General features: G+C 39.2%; 1 protein-coding gene across 1 annotated transcript in view; it reads left to right on the forward strand.

Annotated features, from left to right (window-relative positions):
* Positions 1-19,936, forward strand: part of IL13RA1 (interleukin 13 receptor subunit alpha 1) — a 66,136-nt gene extending 46,200 nt beyond the window's left edge. The window contains exons 9-11 of the mRNA XM_057538814.1: positions 1,989-2,085; positions 4,906-4,990; positions 17,477-19,936. Of these exons, the coding sequence (XP_057394797.1) occupies positions 1,989-2,085; positions 4,906-4,990; positions 17,477-17,569 (275 nt within the window). The 3' untranslated portion in view covers positions 17,570-19,936. The remainder of the gene's footprint in view (positions 1-1,988; positions 2,086-4,905; positions 4,991-17,476) is intronic.
* Positions 19,937-20,658: the final 722 nt, after the last annotated feature.

The raw sequence follows: 20,658 nt of genomic DNA on the forward strand, positions 1-20,658 counted from the left end.
TAAAAAAAACAAACAAAAAACAAGAAAACACAACATTGTAAAGCAACCATACTCCAATAAAAATTAATTTAAAAAAGCAAACAAACAAAAAACACATATTTGGGACTTCCCTGGCGGTCCAGTGGTTAAGACTCCATACTTCCAATGCAGGGAGCGTGGGTTCGATCCCTGGTTGGGGAACTAAGATCCCACATGCTGTGCAATGCAGCCAAAAAATTTAAAAAAAATAATAAAAAAATTAAAAAATAAAAAACACGTATTTACTATCTTACAGTTTCCATGGCTCAAAAATCTGGGCATAGCTTAGCTAGGTACCTCTGGCTCAAGTTCTCTCATAAGGTTCCAGTCAAGCTGTTGACTGGGACTTCAGTCTCATCTAAAGGCTTGACTGGGGCTGGAGAATCCACTTCCAAAATCACTCATATGGTCATTGGAAAGCCTCATTTCCACTCTGGATGCTGGATGGAGGCTGTAGCAGGTTGCATCATGTGCCCCAAAAAGATATGTTCAAGTTCCAGCTCCTGGTACCTGTGAATGTGACCTTATTTGGAAATAGAGTTTTTGCAGATGTAATCAAGTTAAGATGAGGTCATACCAGCTTAGAGCAGGCCCTAAATCCAATGACTAGTATCCTTATCAGAAGAAGAGAGGATACACAGAAACACAGAGAAGAGGCCATGTGAAGATGAAGGCAGAGATTGGAGTGATGCAGCTACAATCCAAGGAACACCAAGGATTCCTGGGAGCCACCAGAAGCTAGGAAGAGGCAAGGAGAGAGTCTACTCTAGAGCCTTCAGAGGGAGCATGTCCCTGCTGATACCTTGATTTGGGATTTCTAGCTTCCAGAGCTGTGAGAGAATATATTTCTCCTGTTTTAAGCCAACCAGTGTGTGGTGATTTGTTACAGCAGCTCTAGGAAACTAATACAGAGGCCTCTCTCAGTTCCTTACCATTTGGATCTCCACACAGGGCTACCTCATGACATGGCAGTTGGCTTCCCCAAGTGCGTGGTCCAAACAAGAAAGAGCATATGAGAAAACACCCAATATGAGAACTGCAGCCCTTTATAACCTTATCTCAGAAGTGACATCCCATCACTGTTGCTATTCACACATTTAGTCCAGCCCACCCTTAAGGGGAGAGAATTATACAAGGGTGTGAATATCAGGAGGCAGGGATCATTTAGAGTCATCTTAGAGGCTGCCTAACACAATGTTAGGCCCTGAGATGCTTTCCAGATTTTCATGCCCTGGTGGAAAAGATGAGCATATATTGGGTTGGCCAAAAAGTTTGTTTGGGTTTTCTGTAAGATGTTATGGAAAAACCTGAACAAACTTTTTGGCCAACCCAATAAATAGACATGCCATTCTAAGTGTTAGGTGTAGCAAGGCAGTTAATGAAAGTCTTTGGAATTGGACAGTGCTGGGTTTGAGGCTTGACTCCATCACTTACTAAACCCTCTGGACAAGCCACTAAACCTCTCTGAGCCTTACACTTCTCATCTGTATAAGTGGGAAATAATATTATCTATCTCTTTAGCATAGATATAAGCATGCAAAATTACCTAGTATGATATCAGACATACAGTAGTTGCTCAATTAAGAATAGTAGTGGTAGTTGTTGCTAGGATTATTTTAGGTGTTCTAATAGTGCTAAGTAACCAATAAGAAAAGATAGTCACTGTTAATGAGATGACATATTTAACAAATATAACATCTTTGTTAATAGTGTCTGAAACCAGTTAGGATATCCTGGTTTCAGATAACCCTTAAGGTGCTTTTTCATCTGTGGAATTTTAGGCACCAGAGCAGGACTTTTTTTTCACTATTAAGATAACAAAAGATAAGAGAATTGAAGAGTTTTGGGAAATATGTTGGTGTAGAGGGCAGAAATATCTGTAATCTCATTAGTCTAACACAACTGTTGCTTGGTTTATTTCTAAAAGGGTTTTATTTCTCATGTCTTTCTCTTTGTTTTTCATTTTCCAGGTCAGAAGGCCAATCCAACATTTTACATAACCACGTTACTCATCATTCCGATCTTCGTTGCGGCTGCAGTCATAGTCCTTCTGCTGTACCTGAAAAGGTAAGGCAGCTGCCCAGGCAGGCTTGGCAGTTTCTGCTACCCTGGTTGCTATGGTTATTCTCCTTTGTGGGTGTGTTTGATGTTTCCCCAGTGTGTTGGAAGCATTTTGGCTATACCTGGCTTTTTGGTAGTATGGCATGGCAAAGAAATATTATTGTGCCCATTTTCTGGTGAGAAAAGTGTTGGATCCCAGGGCTCTGCTCAGGCAGTGCTCTCTTTGTATATTTTTAGAATTGTTGATAAGACCTATGTTCACTCTACTCTTTCAAATGCCTAATTTGTCAACAGTTGGTTGGTAGCTCATAAGTTTTAGAAATGGAGACCATTACCAATTAAATGACTTGTCTAGTGTGAATGCAAAACAGTTGCTACTTAATGCTATAGGAAAGAGAACTTCAAGTTGTCTCTAAGTTACAGCACTCATTCCTTGAGAATGTTTTACTTTCTCGATTTCATCATAGGGACTAGTCTGGTGCTATTATTTGCTCTTCCAGTAAATACCTAAAGTTGGAATAAGGTTATTAAGCTGGTTCTAGAATCAACATTTTATCATTATTTCAGTATTCTTTAAACATACATTTGTTGAGTGCCTATTTCTGTGCCAGGCACTGTTGTTATTGCTGGGGTTGTGGCAATGAACAGAACAAAGTCCCTATCTATGGTTTCAGGTAGTGAGTAGTAAAGTTGTGGAGTTGGGCTGGGGAGAAAGGCTAGGAAGTGATATGAGGCTCATCTTACATAGGATGCCAGGGAAGGCCTCTCTGAGAAAGTGACATTTGAGGACAGAACTAAAGGAGCAAACCAGTCAGATATTCAAAGAAAGAGTATTCTAGGCCAAAGGAACAGCAAGTGCAAAGGTCCTGAGGCTGGAATGAACTCCGTGTGTCTTGTTAGAGGAGAGCATGCAAGGGGGAGAACAACAGGAGATGAGGCTGGAGAGGCTGGCAGGGCCAGATCATGTAGGCTGTGGCAAGGAATTGAAATGTTATCCTAAGCATGATGGGGAAACATGAGAGAGTTTTAATCAGTGGAGGGATGTGATTGGATTTACTGTCGTAAAAGATCATTGTATTGCTGAGTGAAGACTTGACTTGGACAAGAGTGGAGGCCGGTAGACTAGTTAGGAGGTAGTAAGAGGTAGTCTGATGTGGAATATATTTTGAAGATGGAATTAATAGTGCTTGCTGATGGCTGCTTGTCTTTGAAGGTGTGAGGGAAATTGAGGATTCAAGGATAACTCTTAGATTTTTGGCTTCAGCAACTGAGTGAATGCTAGAGCCATTTACTAAGATGGAGAAGATTGGGAGGAGAGCTGGCTTTAGGGAAAAGGTGAGGACTTCAGTTTTGAACATGAGAAGTTTGAGATACCTATTAGATATCTAAGTAGAGATGCTAAATAGGTACTTGTATACATGAATCTGGAGTTTAAAGGAGAGGTTTGGGCTGGAGATAGAATTTTGGGAGTCCTTGGCATGTAAATGGATTTAAAGCCTTAAGACTGGAAGAGAGCACTAATAAAGTGAGGGAGATAAAGAGGACAAAAGAGAATGCTGGGACACATCAACATTTAGAGATCTAGAAGTTGAGGTAGGTCCACCAAAGGGTACTACTATCAGCTGCAAAAATAGAGAGTCCAGACAAAACTTTAATTCTAAAAGATACGTGCACCCCTACGTTCATAGCAGCACTATTCACAATAGCCAAGACATGGAAGCAACCTAAATGTCCATTGACAGATGAATGGATAAAGAAGATGTGGTACATATATACAACGGAATACTACTCAACCATAAAAAAGAATGAAATAATGCCATTTGCAGCAACATGGATGCAACTAGAGATTATCATACTAAGTAAAGTAAGTCAGAAAGAGAAAGACAAATACCATATGATATCATTTATAAGTGGAATCTAAAACGTGACCCAAATGAACATATCTATGAAACAGAAACAGAATCACAGACATAGAGAATAGACTGGGGTGGTTGCCAAGGGGGAGGGAGGTGGGGGAGGGATGGTGTGGGAGTTTGGGATTATAAGATGCAAACTATTATGCATAGAATGGATAAACAACAAGGTCTTACTGTATAGCACAGGGAACTATATTCAATATCCTGTGATAAACCATAATGGAAAAGAATGTGAAAAAGAATGTATATATATGTATAACTGAGTCACTTTGCTGTACAGAAGTAATTAACACAACATTGTAAATCAACTATACTTCAATTAAAAATTTTTTTTAATTTAAAAAAAAACAGAGAGGAGACAAGTAAGAAAAAGGAAGAAAAATTAAACAGAATGCCCCCTGTTCTCGGAAGATTATTTTTTTCAAAATTATAAACAGCAAGCTCCCATCTGATCTGTGATAAGTAAAGCACCATTATTATTTAAATGATAGAGGATAACACACACAGAGCCACACACACAATAACTATGTGAGGTGATGGATGTGTTAATTAGCTTGATTGTGATGATCATTTCACAATGTACACATATATTAAAATGTCACTTTGTACACCTCAAATTTATACAATTTTTGTCTGTCAAGTATATCTCAATAAAGCTGGAAAAATTTTTTTTCATTGAAAGGGTATAAGTAGTCTGCTACTGATGGGCCCTCTGCTTTATCCACACTTGATACTTTTAAGAGATCGATTTCTCAGCTTGTTTTAGAAATTTTTTCACAACTACATTATCACTAAAGATGACTTGTGTACCATGTCTTTTGTCCAAGCCTTCTTTTAATATGGCTGTATTTAAGTGGGACATTTCTATGGAATGGAAGGTTTGATCAAAAATGTCTCTGTTTTCTTAAAGGCTCAAGATTATTATATTCCCTCCAATTCCTGATCCTGGCAAGATTTTTAAAGAAATGTTTGGAGACCAGAATGATGATACCCTGGTAAGCACTGACTCTGTGAAGTTTGAAATTGATTATTTTGGGGGGGAGGCTATGGGATTTTTAAAAAATTTGGTAAAACATAACATAAAATTTACCATTTTAACCAGTTTTAAGTATACAGTTCAATGGCATTAAGTACATTTACAGTGTTGTGCAACCATCTTCAGTATTTCCAGAACTTTTTCATCATCCCAAACAGAAACTGTACCCATTAAGCAATAACTCTCCATTCCCCTCAACCCCTGATTACCTCTATTCTGCTTTCTGTCTCTCTGAATTTGCCTAATCTGGGTACCTCATATAAATGGAATCCTACAATATTTGTCCTTTTTTTTTTTTTTTTAAATTTATTTATTTATTTATTTATTTATTTTTGGCTGTGTTGGGTCTTCGGTTCGTGCGAGGGCTTTCTCTAGTTGCGGCAAGCGGGGGCCACTCTTCATCGCGGTGCGGGGACCGCTCTTCATCGCGGTGCGCGGGCCTTTCACTATCGCGGCCCCTCCCGTTGTGGGGCACAGGCTCCAGACGCGCAGGCTCAGTAGTTGTGGCTCACGGGCCCAGTTGCTCCGTGGCATGTGGGATCTTCCCAGACCAGGGCTTGAACCCGTGTCCCCTGCATTAGCAGGCAGATTCTCAACCACTGCGCCACCAGGGAAGCCCATATTTGTCCTTTTGTGGCTAGCTTCTTTCACTTAGCATAACATTTTCAAGGTTCATCCATGTTGTAGCATGTGTCAGAATTTCATTTCAAAACTGGTTATTTTAAACTACATTTTATCTAAAAGATTAAAGAAGAGCTGACTTAAAATGTTGTATCTCAGGCCAAGCATACCATTTAAGAAGTTCCCAGAATACTTCTCCTGTCTTGTGTCACGGGGCTTCATTCTCTCTCTGGGGTAGGGAACATATTTGATCTAAACCTGCAGGGGGAGGAGCCTCCTTTATGAAACTAAGCCAATAGGCAGGTCTTCTGACTGGAGTAATTTTAAAAACTTAATTTAGGGAAATATAAAGATAAGGTAAACAATTGAAATAGATTGTGTTCATGCTATTGCCTGGAAAGCTGGCCTCCGAAGACATGGAGCTAGAGCAAACCCACCCGAACTGTTAGAGTTAGTTGGCTGCAGACTCTCACGCTAGAATTTGTGGCTGGAAAAGCTAAGACCTTATGGGAACAAAAGAGTTTGAGGCTTCTCTGATAAATACATTCACCCAAATAAAATAATAAAGACACTAAATGAAATAAATATCAATATTATTGTATATATCTTAAATTAGTAATTTCAGGCATAGGGCAGTTAATTCAGGGAAATAGTACAGCATAGTAGATAATATAGCCTGTGCTCTGGAGTCAGATTGTCTGGATTCAAATCTCTGCTGTGTCATTTACCATCTATTTGACCTTAGGTAACTTCCTTAACCTTCCTGTTAAAAAGTGTAAAAAGTGGAGGTAATGATAGCACCTGCCTCAGTGTTGTTATGTGGATTAAATTAATTTAATACATAGAAACCACTTAGTATGCCTGGCACATTATAGGTGCTTAGTAAATGTTAGTGCTTAGTATTACTATTGATAATACTTTCCGTTTATCTTTTTTTTTTTTTTTTATAAATTTATTTATTTATTATTTTTAGCTGTGTGGGGTCTTCGTTTCTATGTGAGGGCTTTCTCTAGTTGCGTCGAGCGGGGGCCACTCTTCATCGTGGTGCGCGGGCCTTTCACTATCGCGGCCTCTCTTGTTGCAGAGCACAGGCTCCAGACGCGCAGGCTCAGTAGTTGTGGCTCACGGGCCCAGTTGCTCCGTGGCATGTGGGATCTTCCCAGACCAGGGCTCGAACCCGCGTCCCCTGCATTGGCAGGCAGATTCTCAACCACTGCGCCACCAGGGAAGCCCTTTCCGTTTATCTTTAACGCCTAAACGATTCTTGTAATAACGGGTGATACACAGTGGCTAGGGAAGGAAGGCAGGGAGGCTCCCATGCAGTCAGAGGAAGAGTCATCTGGATCACTTTTTCACCAAGTCATGGGCATGGGCAGTGGGTAACTGTGCCAGATAGGGCACCACTAGCCAGGGAGGTCCAGAAGTCAGGTACCTGATGAAGGGCTGGTATACTGTAACTGAGGTGACGGTGTTTCTTCAGCTTTGAGTCACAGTCAACTGCAATGCTTGTAGGAATATAGAATCCTGGGCCCTACCTTCAGAAGTTCGGATTCACCGGCTCTGGGATGGGTCCCAGGAATCTGCATATTTAAAAGGAGCCCAAAGATGATTCCTATCCTGGCAAGATCATTCACGGAGCGCACTTTGAAAATCACTGTTATAGATATTTTCCTTAGGATCACCCATGTGTCTTCATTTTGCCAGCTACTGAGACAGATGCTGGAGGTTGAGAACTGTGCAAGTATTCTAACAACTCCTCAAACCAGTGATTGGAAGTCTACCATGTGTACACAGTGTATTAAATGCTCCATCTTCATAACCACCCTGTGGTGTAGGTGCTGTTAGTACCATTTCACAGATGAGGAAGTGGAGCCTCAGTGAGGTTAAACAACTTTACTGCAGCCACACAGCTAGTAGATAATAAGGTGAGATTTGACCCAGGACTGTCTGATTCTAGACTTTTCTCTTTCTTTCCACTATGCTGCATTGCCTTTTGTAAGATAGAATGTTTGTCCTCAGGAACCTCACTACCTCCTTAGAGTTCTGTATGATAGAAGTAGCGGGTTGGGATAGGGGAGTTCCGAGAAACAGATTTGGAGTCATGTTATGGCTGGCCTTATATGAGAAGGTATTAGGAATATCATTCTTTGTTTTTATAACTTTTTATTTTATACTGGCGTATAGTTGATTAACAATGTTGTGTTAGTTTCAGTTGTACAACAAAGTGATTCAGTTATACATATACATGTATCTATTCTTTCTCAAATTATTTTCCCATTTAGGTTGTTACATAATATTGAGCAGAGTTCCCTGTGCTATACAGTAGGTCCTTGTTGATTATCCATTTAAAATATAGCAGTGTATACATGTCAATCCCAAACTCCCTAACTATCCCTCCCCCCCCCACCCTTGCCCCTGGTAACCATAAGTTTCTTCTCTAGTCTGTGAGTCTGTTTCTGTTTTGTTAATAAGTTCATTTGTATCATTTTTTTAAGATTCCGCATATAAGCGATATCATACGATATTTGTCTTTGTCTGACTTACTTCACTCAGTATGATGATCTCTAGGTCCATCCACGTTGCTGCAAATGGCATTCTTTCCTTCTTTTTAATGGCTGAGTAATATTCCATTGTATATATGTACCACATCTTCTTTATCCATTCCTCTGTCGATGGACATTTAGGTTGCTTCCATGTCTTGGCTATTGTATACAGTGCTGCAATGAACATTGGGGTACCCTTTCAGACCATGTTTTTCTCCAGATATATGCCCAGGAGTGGGATTGCAGGATCATATGGTAGCTCTATTTTTAGTTTTTTTAAGGAACCTCCATACTGTTCTCCATAGTGGCTGCACCAATTTACATTCCCACCAACAGTGTAGGAGGGTTCCCTTCTCTCCACACCTATCATTCTGACAACAACCTGGAGGGAATGGATTAGAGAGGGGAGGCGCTAGCACGGTAGCAAACTGGGAACCTAGTCCTGAATTTGCCCCACAGATGTTTTGTTTGGCCAGCGTGGTGTATTTAAAATTTTTCAATTTGGGATCTTAAGCAGGGCATGCACTCTACCAGTTCATCTCAGGCCCTACCATTCCTAATTCCCACTGTGGTTTCACATGTTGACCTAACATGCCAGACCCCTGAAAAGCATTTGAGTTTGCTACCCCTTTTAGCAGAATGAAGACAGTCAAAGTGCCATGACACAAATGTCCAATGTCTGTGAAAACATGTTTGGACTCACTGATATATACAAGACATACAACCAGAGCATTGATGAGATATAAATTTCCAGCTTAATAAATTTCTAAAAAGTGATAATATCCAGTGTTAACAAGTGAGTGGGGAACTGGCACTTTTCATGCAACGCTGGTGGGCCTGTAAAATGGTATGTGTTCTTTCTGGAGGGCAACCTGGTAAAATGTAACAAGAATCTTTGATCTTGTAATTACTTCTTTAAGAATCTATTTTAGGGAAATAATCCAACAGTGGTACAAGGATGGTCAATGTAGCATTTGTTTTTAAAACGAAAAATTAGAAACTAAGGAAACATCAACAATCAAGAATAAGTTTTTTAAAAAGTTAGGTTTTTGGGGGCTTCCCTGGTGGCGCAGTGGTTGAGAATCTGCCTGCTAATGCAGGGGACATGGGTTCGAGCCCTGGTCTGGGAAGATCCCACATGCCGCGGAGCAACTAGGCCCGTGAGCCACAACTACTGAGCCTGCGCGTCTGGAGCTTGTGCCCCGCAACAAGAGAGGCCATAATAGTGAGAGGCCCGTGCACCGCGATGAAGAGTGGCCCCCGCTTGCAACAACTAGAGAAAAAGCCCTCGCACAGAAACAAAGACCCAACACAGCCAAAATAAATAAATAAATAAATAATAAATTTTAAAAAAAAGTTAGATTTTCAAAGCATTTAATGTCCTAGCAAAATACTCATGGTGTAAGTGTAAGAAACATATCATAAATGTGTAGTGTATTACAATCCTAATTTTTATAAAAAACGCATCAATATATACATAGAACAATGAGTGGAAGGAAATGGGTCAAAATAATCATCTCTGGGCAGGAAGATTGTGGATAATTGATATTATTCTCTCTCTACCTTTCTGAAATTTCCAAATTGCCTGTAATGAGCATGTATTACTTTTATAATAAAAAGAAACGCTGTACAAGTCATTAAGGGAAAAGAGAATATTGTGGTCATCCAGGTTTGTGAGATAATAGGGATTTGAATTTAGGTGGTAGCAGAGGAGATTGATGCAAGAGACATTATTAAAGGAAACTCATTACGACTTGGTGACTCTGTGTGGGTGATGAAAGGTGGCGAGAGTAAAAAATAATTTCAAGGTTTCAAGCCTGGGTGATAGAGTGAATGATGGTAACATTGACAGCAAAATCAGATCAATTATCTTTCTCAGAGATGGGAAAATTGCTTTTTTTCAATTTGCTGTCTAGAGGATAATATGTTGTCCTGATGAGTCAGATAATTCTATAATTTAGTGAGGTGGATACACTGACAAGATGGACCACTAAAAGCATAAGATGTTTTTGTTTGCGGTGGTTGCAGACCATTAAATAAAATCAGTGTTTAAAACTAAAAGTATAATAAAAATGCCAGACAGGGGAAAGGGTAATAGAACAAATTTCCATGTTTGCTTTTTAACCAAATGAATAATCTACTTTCTCTACATGGCAGCAGTTCTCGAAAATTGAACTGCATATGCATCAGGAAGACTGTCCTTTTACTTCTAGAATCATCGAATTAGGGAATGAATAATTATGGAGTGAACATTGCCCTAGAGGTCATCTAATGAGGTGTATGTTTACATGTTTAGTTGTCTTTAACTATAAATTTTCAAAACTCTAGATTCTAGTCCAACTCCTCACTTTAAAGATGGGGACATTGGGGACCATGGAGAAATTTCTCAAGGACTATCACATAGAGAGAGAATTGCAGAACCTGAAGTAGAAGCCATTGTAGCCCAAATTTACCAACTTCTAATCCCAAGAAAGAATCCATGCCCTTTCTAAACACTTTCTTCTTCCACGCTGCACCATCAGTAGTGGTTGTTAAAAAAAAAAACAACTTATTTAGGTGTGGCCACCAATAAATTAAATCTTCTGTATCATTTTCCTTAAGGTTTCTACTGTTTTGACAATGTTGTTCATCACTGTAGTAACATTTTGGCCAACAGCATTTTTTCCTGTTGCTTTGCTGTTTGCCTTTTCTGTGTGACTAATTGGGCTGCTGGCCATATTTGCGGGGTAGGGGGGCTTTGCGGAGGGAATTGCTTCTCTTCTGCATCTGCATTTCTTTTTCATCCATAAAATATTATCTATTCTTCCTCCGCTTCTTGGAAACCAATTACATTTTCAGTACTGTGCCAGTTTTGAATTCCTGATTGGAAAGCAGCTTTTTAACTTGGAATTGACTTCCAAATACTGCTGAATTTTTTTTTTTAACTTCAGTGTGTATCTTTAAAAGCTAAGATCGCTTTCCTACATAGCCAAAATAGCATGGCCGCACTTTAAAAATTATTAATTCCTTAATATCATCTAATACTCAGTCCATATTTAAATATTTCCAACTGTCCCAATTGTCAGGAGACAGATAATATCCAGTTGTCCCACCATTAGTGAGATGGACCACTGTATTTAAGGTGATAATAGCATGTCCCCTCCTGCCATCTACACGTTTCCTCCCCTTGCCACCTGAAGATAATCTGTGTGGTGGTAATGTTAGCACCCTGTCAGCTCTTCAGCTGATGCTTTTTATTGGCCAATTAGTATCCTTGCTTGAATCAATAATCTCATTAGGGGTTGTGAAACGATGATGATTTTTCTCATCTATCATTTAATCTACATTTATAAGCTAACACTTTCCTACAGAGCACTGCTTTCAGTCCTCAACTAGGCTTCTTAGTTGTTCTGAAATTCGGTTTCTGCTAGAAAGGCAGGAAACATGTTTAATTCTTTCCCTTTAATTATCAATTTTTAAAGTGAGGGTTTGAATTGATAGCCACCTCAAATGGTACCAAATTAGTCCCCTCCACACCGCATTCAACAAGTTCTTTTTAAGCTGCAGTGATTTTTAAGGCGTGGGGATCTACAATTCATATTGTACAACTTTCTATTGTGACTGTTGCTCTGAAGAAGATGGGGGCGCATAATCAGCTGACTTGTACACACAAGGCCAGTGTTTTGCGTGGTGCTTAGGTGCATGAAACCCACTTCACCTCTGTTGGCAATTCACTGTGGGAAATAACCAAATCTTGAAAGTACTCTTAAATTGAAACTTGATGTTCCATTATTCTATGACTTTTGTTTCTTTCTTTTAAAAAAATTGTATATACATGCATGTATTTTTCTAGGATGACAAACAGCTAAAAGCCAGTTGTGTTCACCACCCAAACACTGATTTTTTTTTCATCTAGGATGTTTTTCATCTTTGGCCATTATTCTATTGTTTATTACCTTGTTTAAAAAATCAGCAGGGTAAGAATTGAATTATGGACTGTAATTTTGTGGATTTTTTTTTCTACAAGTAATTTTAAAATTAGACTGACATATAATTCACAAAATTGAATAACAGGTCAGAGCCTTTGCCTTTGTCCCTTTTACCTTACATAGACATATTCATAGAAGCAGTGCTCAGGCAAAGGCCCTGATGCTGATGATGGGTGAAAATAGAGTAATCAAAGTTTCAGGAATGAAAAAAGGCAATTAAAAAATTAATGTTTTCTTAGAAGCCATTTCTGCTGCACTGTTCTGATTGCTTTTTTCCTGTCCAACACAGTTAAGCATTGGGTCTAATGAGCAGAAACCAATGAAAATGTAACATTCAGGGTGCATTTTTTAAATTAAAATAATTTTTCTTTTAAAAGAAATATGTTTATTATAGAGAAATGAGAAATACAGATAACCAAAAGAGAAAAATTAATCTTGTCACCCAGCTATAAAGTCTTCAGAGTGGGACTTTGCCCAGGAAGGGAGCTTTGGATGGTTTTGAGAGTTCATAGGGCTCAGGTGGCTCTCAGGCTGTTCTGTGGACTCCTTGCATTTGGTCACTCTTTTGGCAGTGCAAACCCCTGCCAGACTCACTTATTGTTCATAAATTAGCTTGCTGAAGTTTGAGTGAGTTGTTTTAGAATTCTCAGATCTATCAGATGCCCTGATGATTCCCTCTCCATGCTTTCCCATAGCTAATGCCACTTTGCTCTTGTAGCATCTCTAATTTGTCCCTACCTGCTCATATTTCAGGGTTCATGGGGGCATCACTTTCATCTGGTCTTGTTGCAGATTGTGTCCGTGGATTTTGGCTTTGCTTTCCTACTTACCCTGCTTACCTTTCCTACTTGTGGTTTTTATAGTGGCATTTGGGGAAATGCAAAAGCTATGCTGCCATCCACTACCTTCCTCATAGGATTTCTCTGTGAACTACAGACCATGGGCCAACTCCTGCCTGCCAGTTGTTTGTGTACAGGCTGCAAGCTGCGAATGGTGTTTACACTTTTAAGTAGTTGAAAAAATATAAAGAAGAAAATAATATGAAATTCAAATTTCAGTGTCCATAAATAAAGTTTTGTTGGAACACAGCCATGCCTATTCATTTATATATTGTCTATGGCTGCTTTCATGCTACAACAGCAGAGACTATATGGCCCTCAAAGCTGAAAATGTTTATTATCTGGCCATCTACAGAAAAAGTTTGCCAACCCTGGTTCTATAATATACTTTTTCTTTTTTTAAAAATAAATAAATTTATTTATTTATTTATTTTTGGCTGTGTTGGGTCTTCGTTGCTGCACGTGGGCTTTCTCTAGTTGCGGCGAGCGGGGGCTGCTCTTCCTTGCGGTGCGCAGGCTTCTCATTGCCATGGCTTCTCTTGTTGCAGAGCATGGGCTCTAGGCGTGTGGGCTTCAGTAGTTGTGGCACGCAGGCTCAGTAGTTGTGGCTCGTGGGCTCTAGAGCTCAGGCTCAGTAGTTGTGGCTCATGGGCTTAGTTGCTCTGCAGCATGTGGGATCTTCCTGGACCAGGGCTCGAACCCGTGTCCCCTGCATTGGCAGGCGGATTCTTAACCACTGCGCCACCAGGGAAGCCCTATATATATATTTTTTAACATCTTTATTGGAGTATAATTGCTTTACAATGGTGTGTTAGTTTCTGCTTTATAACAAAGTGAATCAGTTATACATATACATATGTTCCCATATCTCTTCCCTCTTGCGTCTCCCTCCCTCCCACCCTCCCTATCCCACCCCTCTAGGTGTCACAAACCACCGAGCTGATCTCCCTGTGAGCCCTATACTTTTTAATGGCTAAATAGTATCATACTGTGTGAATATATCATGGTGTACTTAACCAGTTCCCTATCATTGGTCATTTAGATGAATTCTAAATTTCATTGTTATAGGCATCATTTCACAGCTAATATTAACATATATATTTCATTACTTTCTTGGGATAAATTGTTGCAAGTAAGATTGCCGGATCAAAGGAGATTATATACATTTTAAACTCTGACTGTTATTGACAAATTGTCATCCAGAAAGGATATACAGGTTAAATATCTATTAAGGATACTGCTTAAATAAATTATGGTGCAGTCATGCAATGAAATATTATACAGAGGTCAAAGGAAATGAGGTAGATCTATTTTACTGACGTACAAAAACATATACTCTATGCTGTCAAATTAAACACTCTGGTTACATATCTAGGGTATGATTCCTTCATATTAAGGAAATGGTGGCATTAGAATACACACACTTAAATTTTTCACAAGAAGCACTGATTACAACTAGGTTGTACTGACTTACATACCAACCAGTAGTGTGTCTCAGTGGTTGTTTGGCCATGCTTTTGCCCACATGAATATATCTAATTTTTAAAAAAATTCTTCCCAGTGTGTTAGATGAGAAAAGGGCATCTTGTTTTATTTTATTTTTATTTTTTAAACATCTTTATTGGAGTATAATTGCTTTACAATGATGTGTTAGTTTCTGCTTTATAACAAAGTGAATCAGCTATACATATACATATGTCCCCATATCCCCTCCCTCTTGCGTCTCCCTCCCTCCCACCCTCCCTATCCCACCCCTCTAGGTGGTCACAGAGCACAGAGCTGATCTCCCTGTGCTATGCGGCTGCTTCCCACTAGCAATCTATTTTACATTTGGTAGTATATATAAGTCCAGGGCATCTTGTTTTAAATTTACATATCAGGTTTTGTATTTTTTCACATGTTCATTGGCTTGAATTAATTCTTTCGTGAAATCCTTGTTCATTGTCCATTTTTGCCCTGCAATATTCGTCTTTTCCCTGGTGGTTTGTAAAGCTCTTTATACATCAGTTAGTAATCCTTTGGTTTGTCGTCGATGTTTGTCTTTGTATTGTATTTAGGGTGATTAATGATGTACAGAAGTTTTTTTATGCAGTCAAATCTTCCTTTATTTTTTATGTGTAGAAAGCCCTTTCCTACTGCAGATTTATATAATTGTTCCTTAATACATTTTTCCAGGACTTATTTGATTTTATTTTTCACATATAGGTCTTTAACCCCCATAGGGGGTTTATCCGTGTAGGCTGTGAGGTAGGGTTTAACTTTATTTTTCAAATGTTTAGCCAGTTGTCTTAGTGCCATTTATTGAATAAGCCATTATTTTAAGGTTATGTAATTTTTTTCAGATTGTTTTTTATTAGAAGTGTGTGCATTTCACATTTTTAAAAAATTAGCTTTGTTGATTTGATTTACATACCATAAATTTTACTCTTCACAAGTGTACAGTTAGAAGAGTTTTAGCAAATGTATGCAATTTTGTAGCCACCGCTCCAATCAAGATATAGAAAGTTTCCATCATCCCCCCCAAAAGTCCCCTCATGCCCTTTTGCAGTACACCCCGTTCCCCGGTCCTGTACCCTTGCAACCACTGATCTCTTTTCTGTCCCTAGAGTTCTGCCTTTTCCAGAATATCATATAAATGGAATCATGCAATACATAGATTTTTGAGTCTAGCTTCTTTCACTTAGCATAATGCATTTAAGACACACCCACGTTGTTGCATGTCATTGCTTTTTCTTGCTTAGCAGTATTCCATGATATGGCTGTAGCACAGTTTATTTAACCATTCACTTGTTCAAGGATATCACAACTATTCCCAGTCTTTGGCTTTTATGAATAAAGCTGCTATAAACATTCATGTAGAGGTCTTTGTGTGGACATGTTTTCATTTCTCTTGGGTCAATACCTGCGAGTGAGATTTCTGGGTCATGCAGTAAGTATATATTTTGTTTTATAAGAAACTGTCAGGCTGTTTTCCATAGTGGCTGTGCTATTTTACGTTTCTACCAATAATATATGAGAAATCCAGTTACTCTGCATCCTTATCAGCACTTGGAATTGTCAGTGTTTTTTATTTTAGCCATTCTACTAGGAGTATCAGGGTTAAATAATTATTTAGAATAATTTGGATATTTTTAAAAATTAATTTTATTTATTTATTTATTTGCTGCGTTGGGTCTTTGTTGCTGTGCGCGGGCTTTCTCTAGTTGCGGCGAGCGGGGGCTATTCTTCGTTGCGGTGCGTGGGCTTCTCATTGCGGTGGCTTCTCTTGTTGCGGAGCACGGGCTCTAGGTGTGCAGGCTTCAGTGGTTGTGGCTCACAGGCTCTACAGAGCACAGGGCTCAGTAGAATTTGGATATTTTAAACAGTGTTTTCCAACTTTTCTCTCCATATGTTCTCTAAGACTGGATGCTCCTGACCTGCTGAGTCCATCTCCAGTTGCACAACCTGAGGCAGCTGAATCATCATTGTTGCTTGTTTCTATTTTTCCTTCTTTCCATTTCCTTTTCTAGGCTTATAGAACCAGAAAACAACAGAGCAGAAATGGAGCTTAGAAATAATCTAGTGCAGGGATTGGCAAACTTTTTCTGTAAAGAGCCAGATAGTAAATATTTTTGGTTTCGCAAGCCTTTTGGTCTGTTACAGCAACTCAACTCTGCTGTTGTAGCATGAAAACAGCCGTAGACAATACAGAAACAAATGGGGGTGGCTCTGTTCCAATAAAACTTTATTTACAAAAACAGGCAGCCTGCTGGATTTGGCCCTTAGACCATAGTTTGCAGTCCCCTGGTTTAGTCTAACAACTTTATTTTACAGATGAGGGGATTGAGCTCACATTTCACCCTTTCCTTTGACTTGTAAGGAAGGAAGGCAAGGACCAGGATATTGGCTTTCACCATAAGATACACACTTAAATTGAGTTCAAGATGAGCTTACCTTATATGCATAATTCCCTGTTCTAGCAAATGATGTTACATGAAGCTGTTAATGCAAGGTCTTTCAAAACTTTTAACTGCACTAAGACTTTTGGGACATTTTATATATTGCCATTCACCTTGACGCCTTTTTGAGCCTATTACATCTCTGGAGCAATGGTCAAATTTGAGTGGTAAAAAAATAAAGATAGAAACAGTTGAAGTAAGGAAAGCATGCTGCTCTTTTATTCTTCTTCAAAAGACTTCGTTTCCAATTTTGGAGGTGTCCACATTTGTTTATCTTTTGAGATAGCTATTAAATATCATATAACAGTCCCATGGTTTTTTCACCTTTAACGTTAATTCCTGATTGTTTTGTTTAATTGATTGTTCAAATAGATGAAGATTCTTAGGTCAAAAAAAAAAGACTCCAAACAAAACAGGAAAACATATACTCAGGGTTCCATGAACACAAACCTAAAAATAAGCATTGGCTACAAGTACTCAGGGAAAGAACACTGTTTAGAAAAGTCATCGTGTATGTGTTTTTTCTTCCCTTCCAGCACTGGAAGAAGTACGACATCTGTGAGAAGCAAACCAAAGAGGAAACTGACTCTGTAGTGCTGATAGAAAGCCTGAAGAGAGCCTCTCAGTGATGGGGATGATTTATTTTAACCTTCAATGTGACCTTGTGAAGATTCATTCCGTTTTCCATTTGTTATCTGGGAACTTGTTAAATGGAAACCGAAACTACTGGACCATTTAAAAACAGGCAGCTCATAAGAGCCACAGGTCTTTATGTTGAGCCGTGCACCGAAAAACTAAAAATAATAATGGGCCCTTTGGAGAAAAGAGTGGAGTCATTTTCGTTGAATTATAAAAAGCAGACGTCTTTTGCTAAGGCTTCAAACTAGAGGACAAAAGCAAAAAGTGATGATGGCAGTCGAGTTAATCTTATCAAGAGTTGTGACAACTTCCTGAGGGACCTATGCCTGCTTTGTATTCTTTGTCTCAAATAATACCAACAAATTTTATTTGTAGGAGAACTCATTTTGGGTGCAAATGCTAAAGTCAAACTTGAGTCATAGAGAACATCTAGCAAACAAAATTGATAAAATCTGTTATCTGTTGTTTGGGATCCCACTGAGTAATGGCTATGGCTATTAAAACTCTTTAATAGTCCGGAATCTTCATCCCCTCCAGCAGCATTTTCCTCTGCTTTGAAAGGCCCAGGCATCCATGTTGGCCGTGACTACAGAAAAAGCAGAAGCAGCTTCTTTACTGAGATCTTTCAAAGCCATTTCAGGCTTTTAAGGGCAGTAGAGGCAGAATGACTTATTGGGTATTAGAGTTTGAACGACACAGTCTCTAATGATGCATTGTTTTTTCTTCACCTCCGCTACTCAAATCAAGTATTTACTCTGCGTCCAGATTGTGTTAGGCCCCCAGGTGTGAGGCACCAACTCCCTCAAAGAATTCACAGTCTAGTTGGGTCTCCTCAGTTCTTTCTCCCCACCAGTTATTTTCCAGACCTTTCAACACCCCACTTCCCACCTCGATTTCCCCTTTTGCATCTCCCTCATTCCCTTCTGTGTAGTCTTTCACCTCTCATGAGCAATTAGAATATAAATCTGCTCACAGCACCTAGAGGAGCAGGGAGTAATTTGCATCTCAGGAAAAGTGTGAGTAGACTGAGAAACAATGACTAATTCTCGCATATTTTGTAACTTCTGTGTGACTCTGCATTTATTTGAAGCATTTACTGTTTCTGTATGCATTTTATAAACAGAAAACAGTTATTATCGTCACCTAGAACTTTGCTATTTGCTTGAGAAAAAAAGAATAGTTGTGTCTTTCTCTTTTCCCTTACTCCCACAAATGGTTATTAGTAGGTTTTGTTTCTTATATTGATAACCAGCCATCCAAGGCTCCAACGTTTGTATTTTTTTTTTGCATATGTTAAGGCTCCATTCTCACCCATCCCCACAACGTATCCATATATATATATATTCCCTCTACTTCTACTTCCTCCATATTTAAAGTGTGGAAATGAGAAGGCCCCCTCCAATGTTTCTCTCCTCACACACATAGACTCAGATTACTGGTAGGAACTTGAGAACTCTATATCACAAGTTCTCCAAACATTCATCCATTTGTATTAATAAGATAATGCTACTTCCAATTCCTGCTCTTAGGGAAGGGAGATCAGACATCCCTGCTCTTTTCAGGTGTGGGCACAGTGCAGGAGAACTGTGCCCTGGCTTTCCTGAGGAAATTGGGGTTCGTGGCAATGGCAGATGGCAAGGTGTTTCCTCCCCCTGCTTTTATATTTGAGGTCAGACTGAGGCTGGGAGACGGGCATGGATGTGCTATTCTGTCCTACTCTTCTCTAGAAAGAATATTTGGTTTTCCTGTGTAGGGATGAGATGATTTCCTAGCCAGCTCTTATACTTCCGCGAAACAAAACACCTAAATGCCTCACCCAAAGCCATTTTTCCTGTCATCCTATTTAGATGGCAGTGCGGGGAGGGGATGCTTTGATATTCTGATTACCCAGAGAACTGACGCCTACAGTCCTGCAGCCTGGGAGTGGGCTGGGAGCGGGGGTGTTTCCATCTTGCTCTTTTAGTGGTAAAATAGTTGAGGGAAAAGTGGGCAGTGAATTATGGGAGTACCTACGGCTGTTTTATAACTGCTGACAACTGATCCCCAGGTCTTGAGAGCTCTTGGAGACTTTAACACATCAGTGGAATTCCCACTACCTGTAGGAAACTAGTAGGTTCATGTGCTATTTTATGTCTAACCTTTATGGATTTGTTTTCTCCACATATCTAAGTAAAGCCACTGTAAGGATGGTCATTCCTATTCTTTCATTCAGATAAGTGTGTTCTTCATCCCGCACTGAAGGGATACGTGAAACAATGTTAACATTTTTGGTAATGCCTTCAAATGAGGATCATTTTGTTTAACTTCTTACAGAAAAGCTTGAGTAAAATAAATATTAATTGTCTTTTTGTATGTCACCCAAATGTTTTCCTTTGTCTTATTTTGGGGAAAGTGTTGTGAGGAGTGGGTGGCAGAAGAAATTGGAGTTAAAAGAATATAAGTTGGGAAAAAATTCCAAGACAGCTATTTTATCTTACAACCGTGTATCATAAGCTTCCCTGCTATTCTCGGCATGCCTGTGTTTTCTGATAAAGCCCTGCACTTGGTTTAGTATTAGTACAGCCTTTGCAAACAGTACCTAAAGGGACATAAGTATTTGCTAAATCGTGGTTCTGACAATTAAGGGAAATGGAGAACTGGTCCTTTCTAATTTTAAGCTTCAAATAGAGTGCAATGTACTTAAGGAGACTGTCATGGTATATACACGATGAGGGACCTCTAGTTATGAATTAATCACATAAACAGGTTAGATTTGAGACTAAGAAAATCAGTTTTCAATAGCTTCCCTCTTAAGAGATGGTAATGTAGTTTCATGTTTTCTGTAACTACAGCAAAATGGTTTGAATGTCACGGAGGGTTTTTCTCATTTGTATTAAGTTCTAGGAGTGCGTCTTTAGCCCAACATTTGTTAATTACCCTGCATCTTTCCAGGATCCAAGCCCTAGGGTATGGGTAGGGGGTGCTGATCTTGGTCAGGTTACTTCTGTAACTATCTAAAATGATCCAAGAAGATTCTGGAAATCCATCTCCAGGTAAGTATACTTTTGTTCTGTTTTGAATAAGAAATCACCTTTTGGTC

This window comes from Balaenoptera acutorostrata, chromosome X (genome assembly GCF_949987535.1).
Source record: "Balaenoptera acutorostrata chromosome X, mBalAcu1.1, whole genome shotgun sequence".
NCBI classification, from domain to species: Eukaryota; Metazoa; Chordata; class Mammalia; order Artiodactyla; family Balaenopteridae; genus Balaenoptera; species Balaenoptera acutorostrata.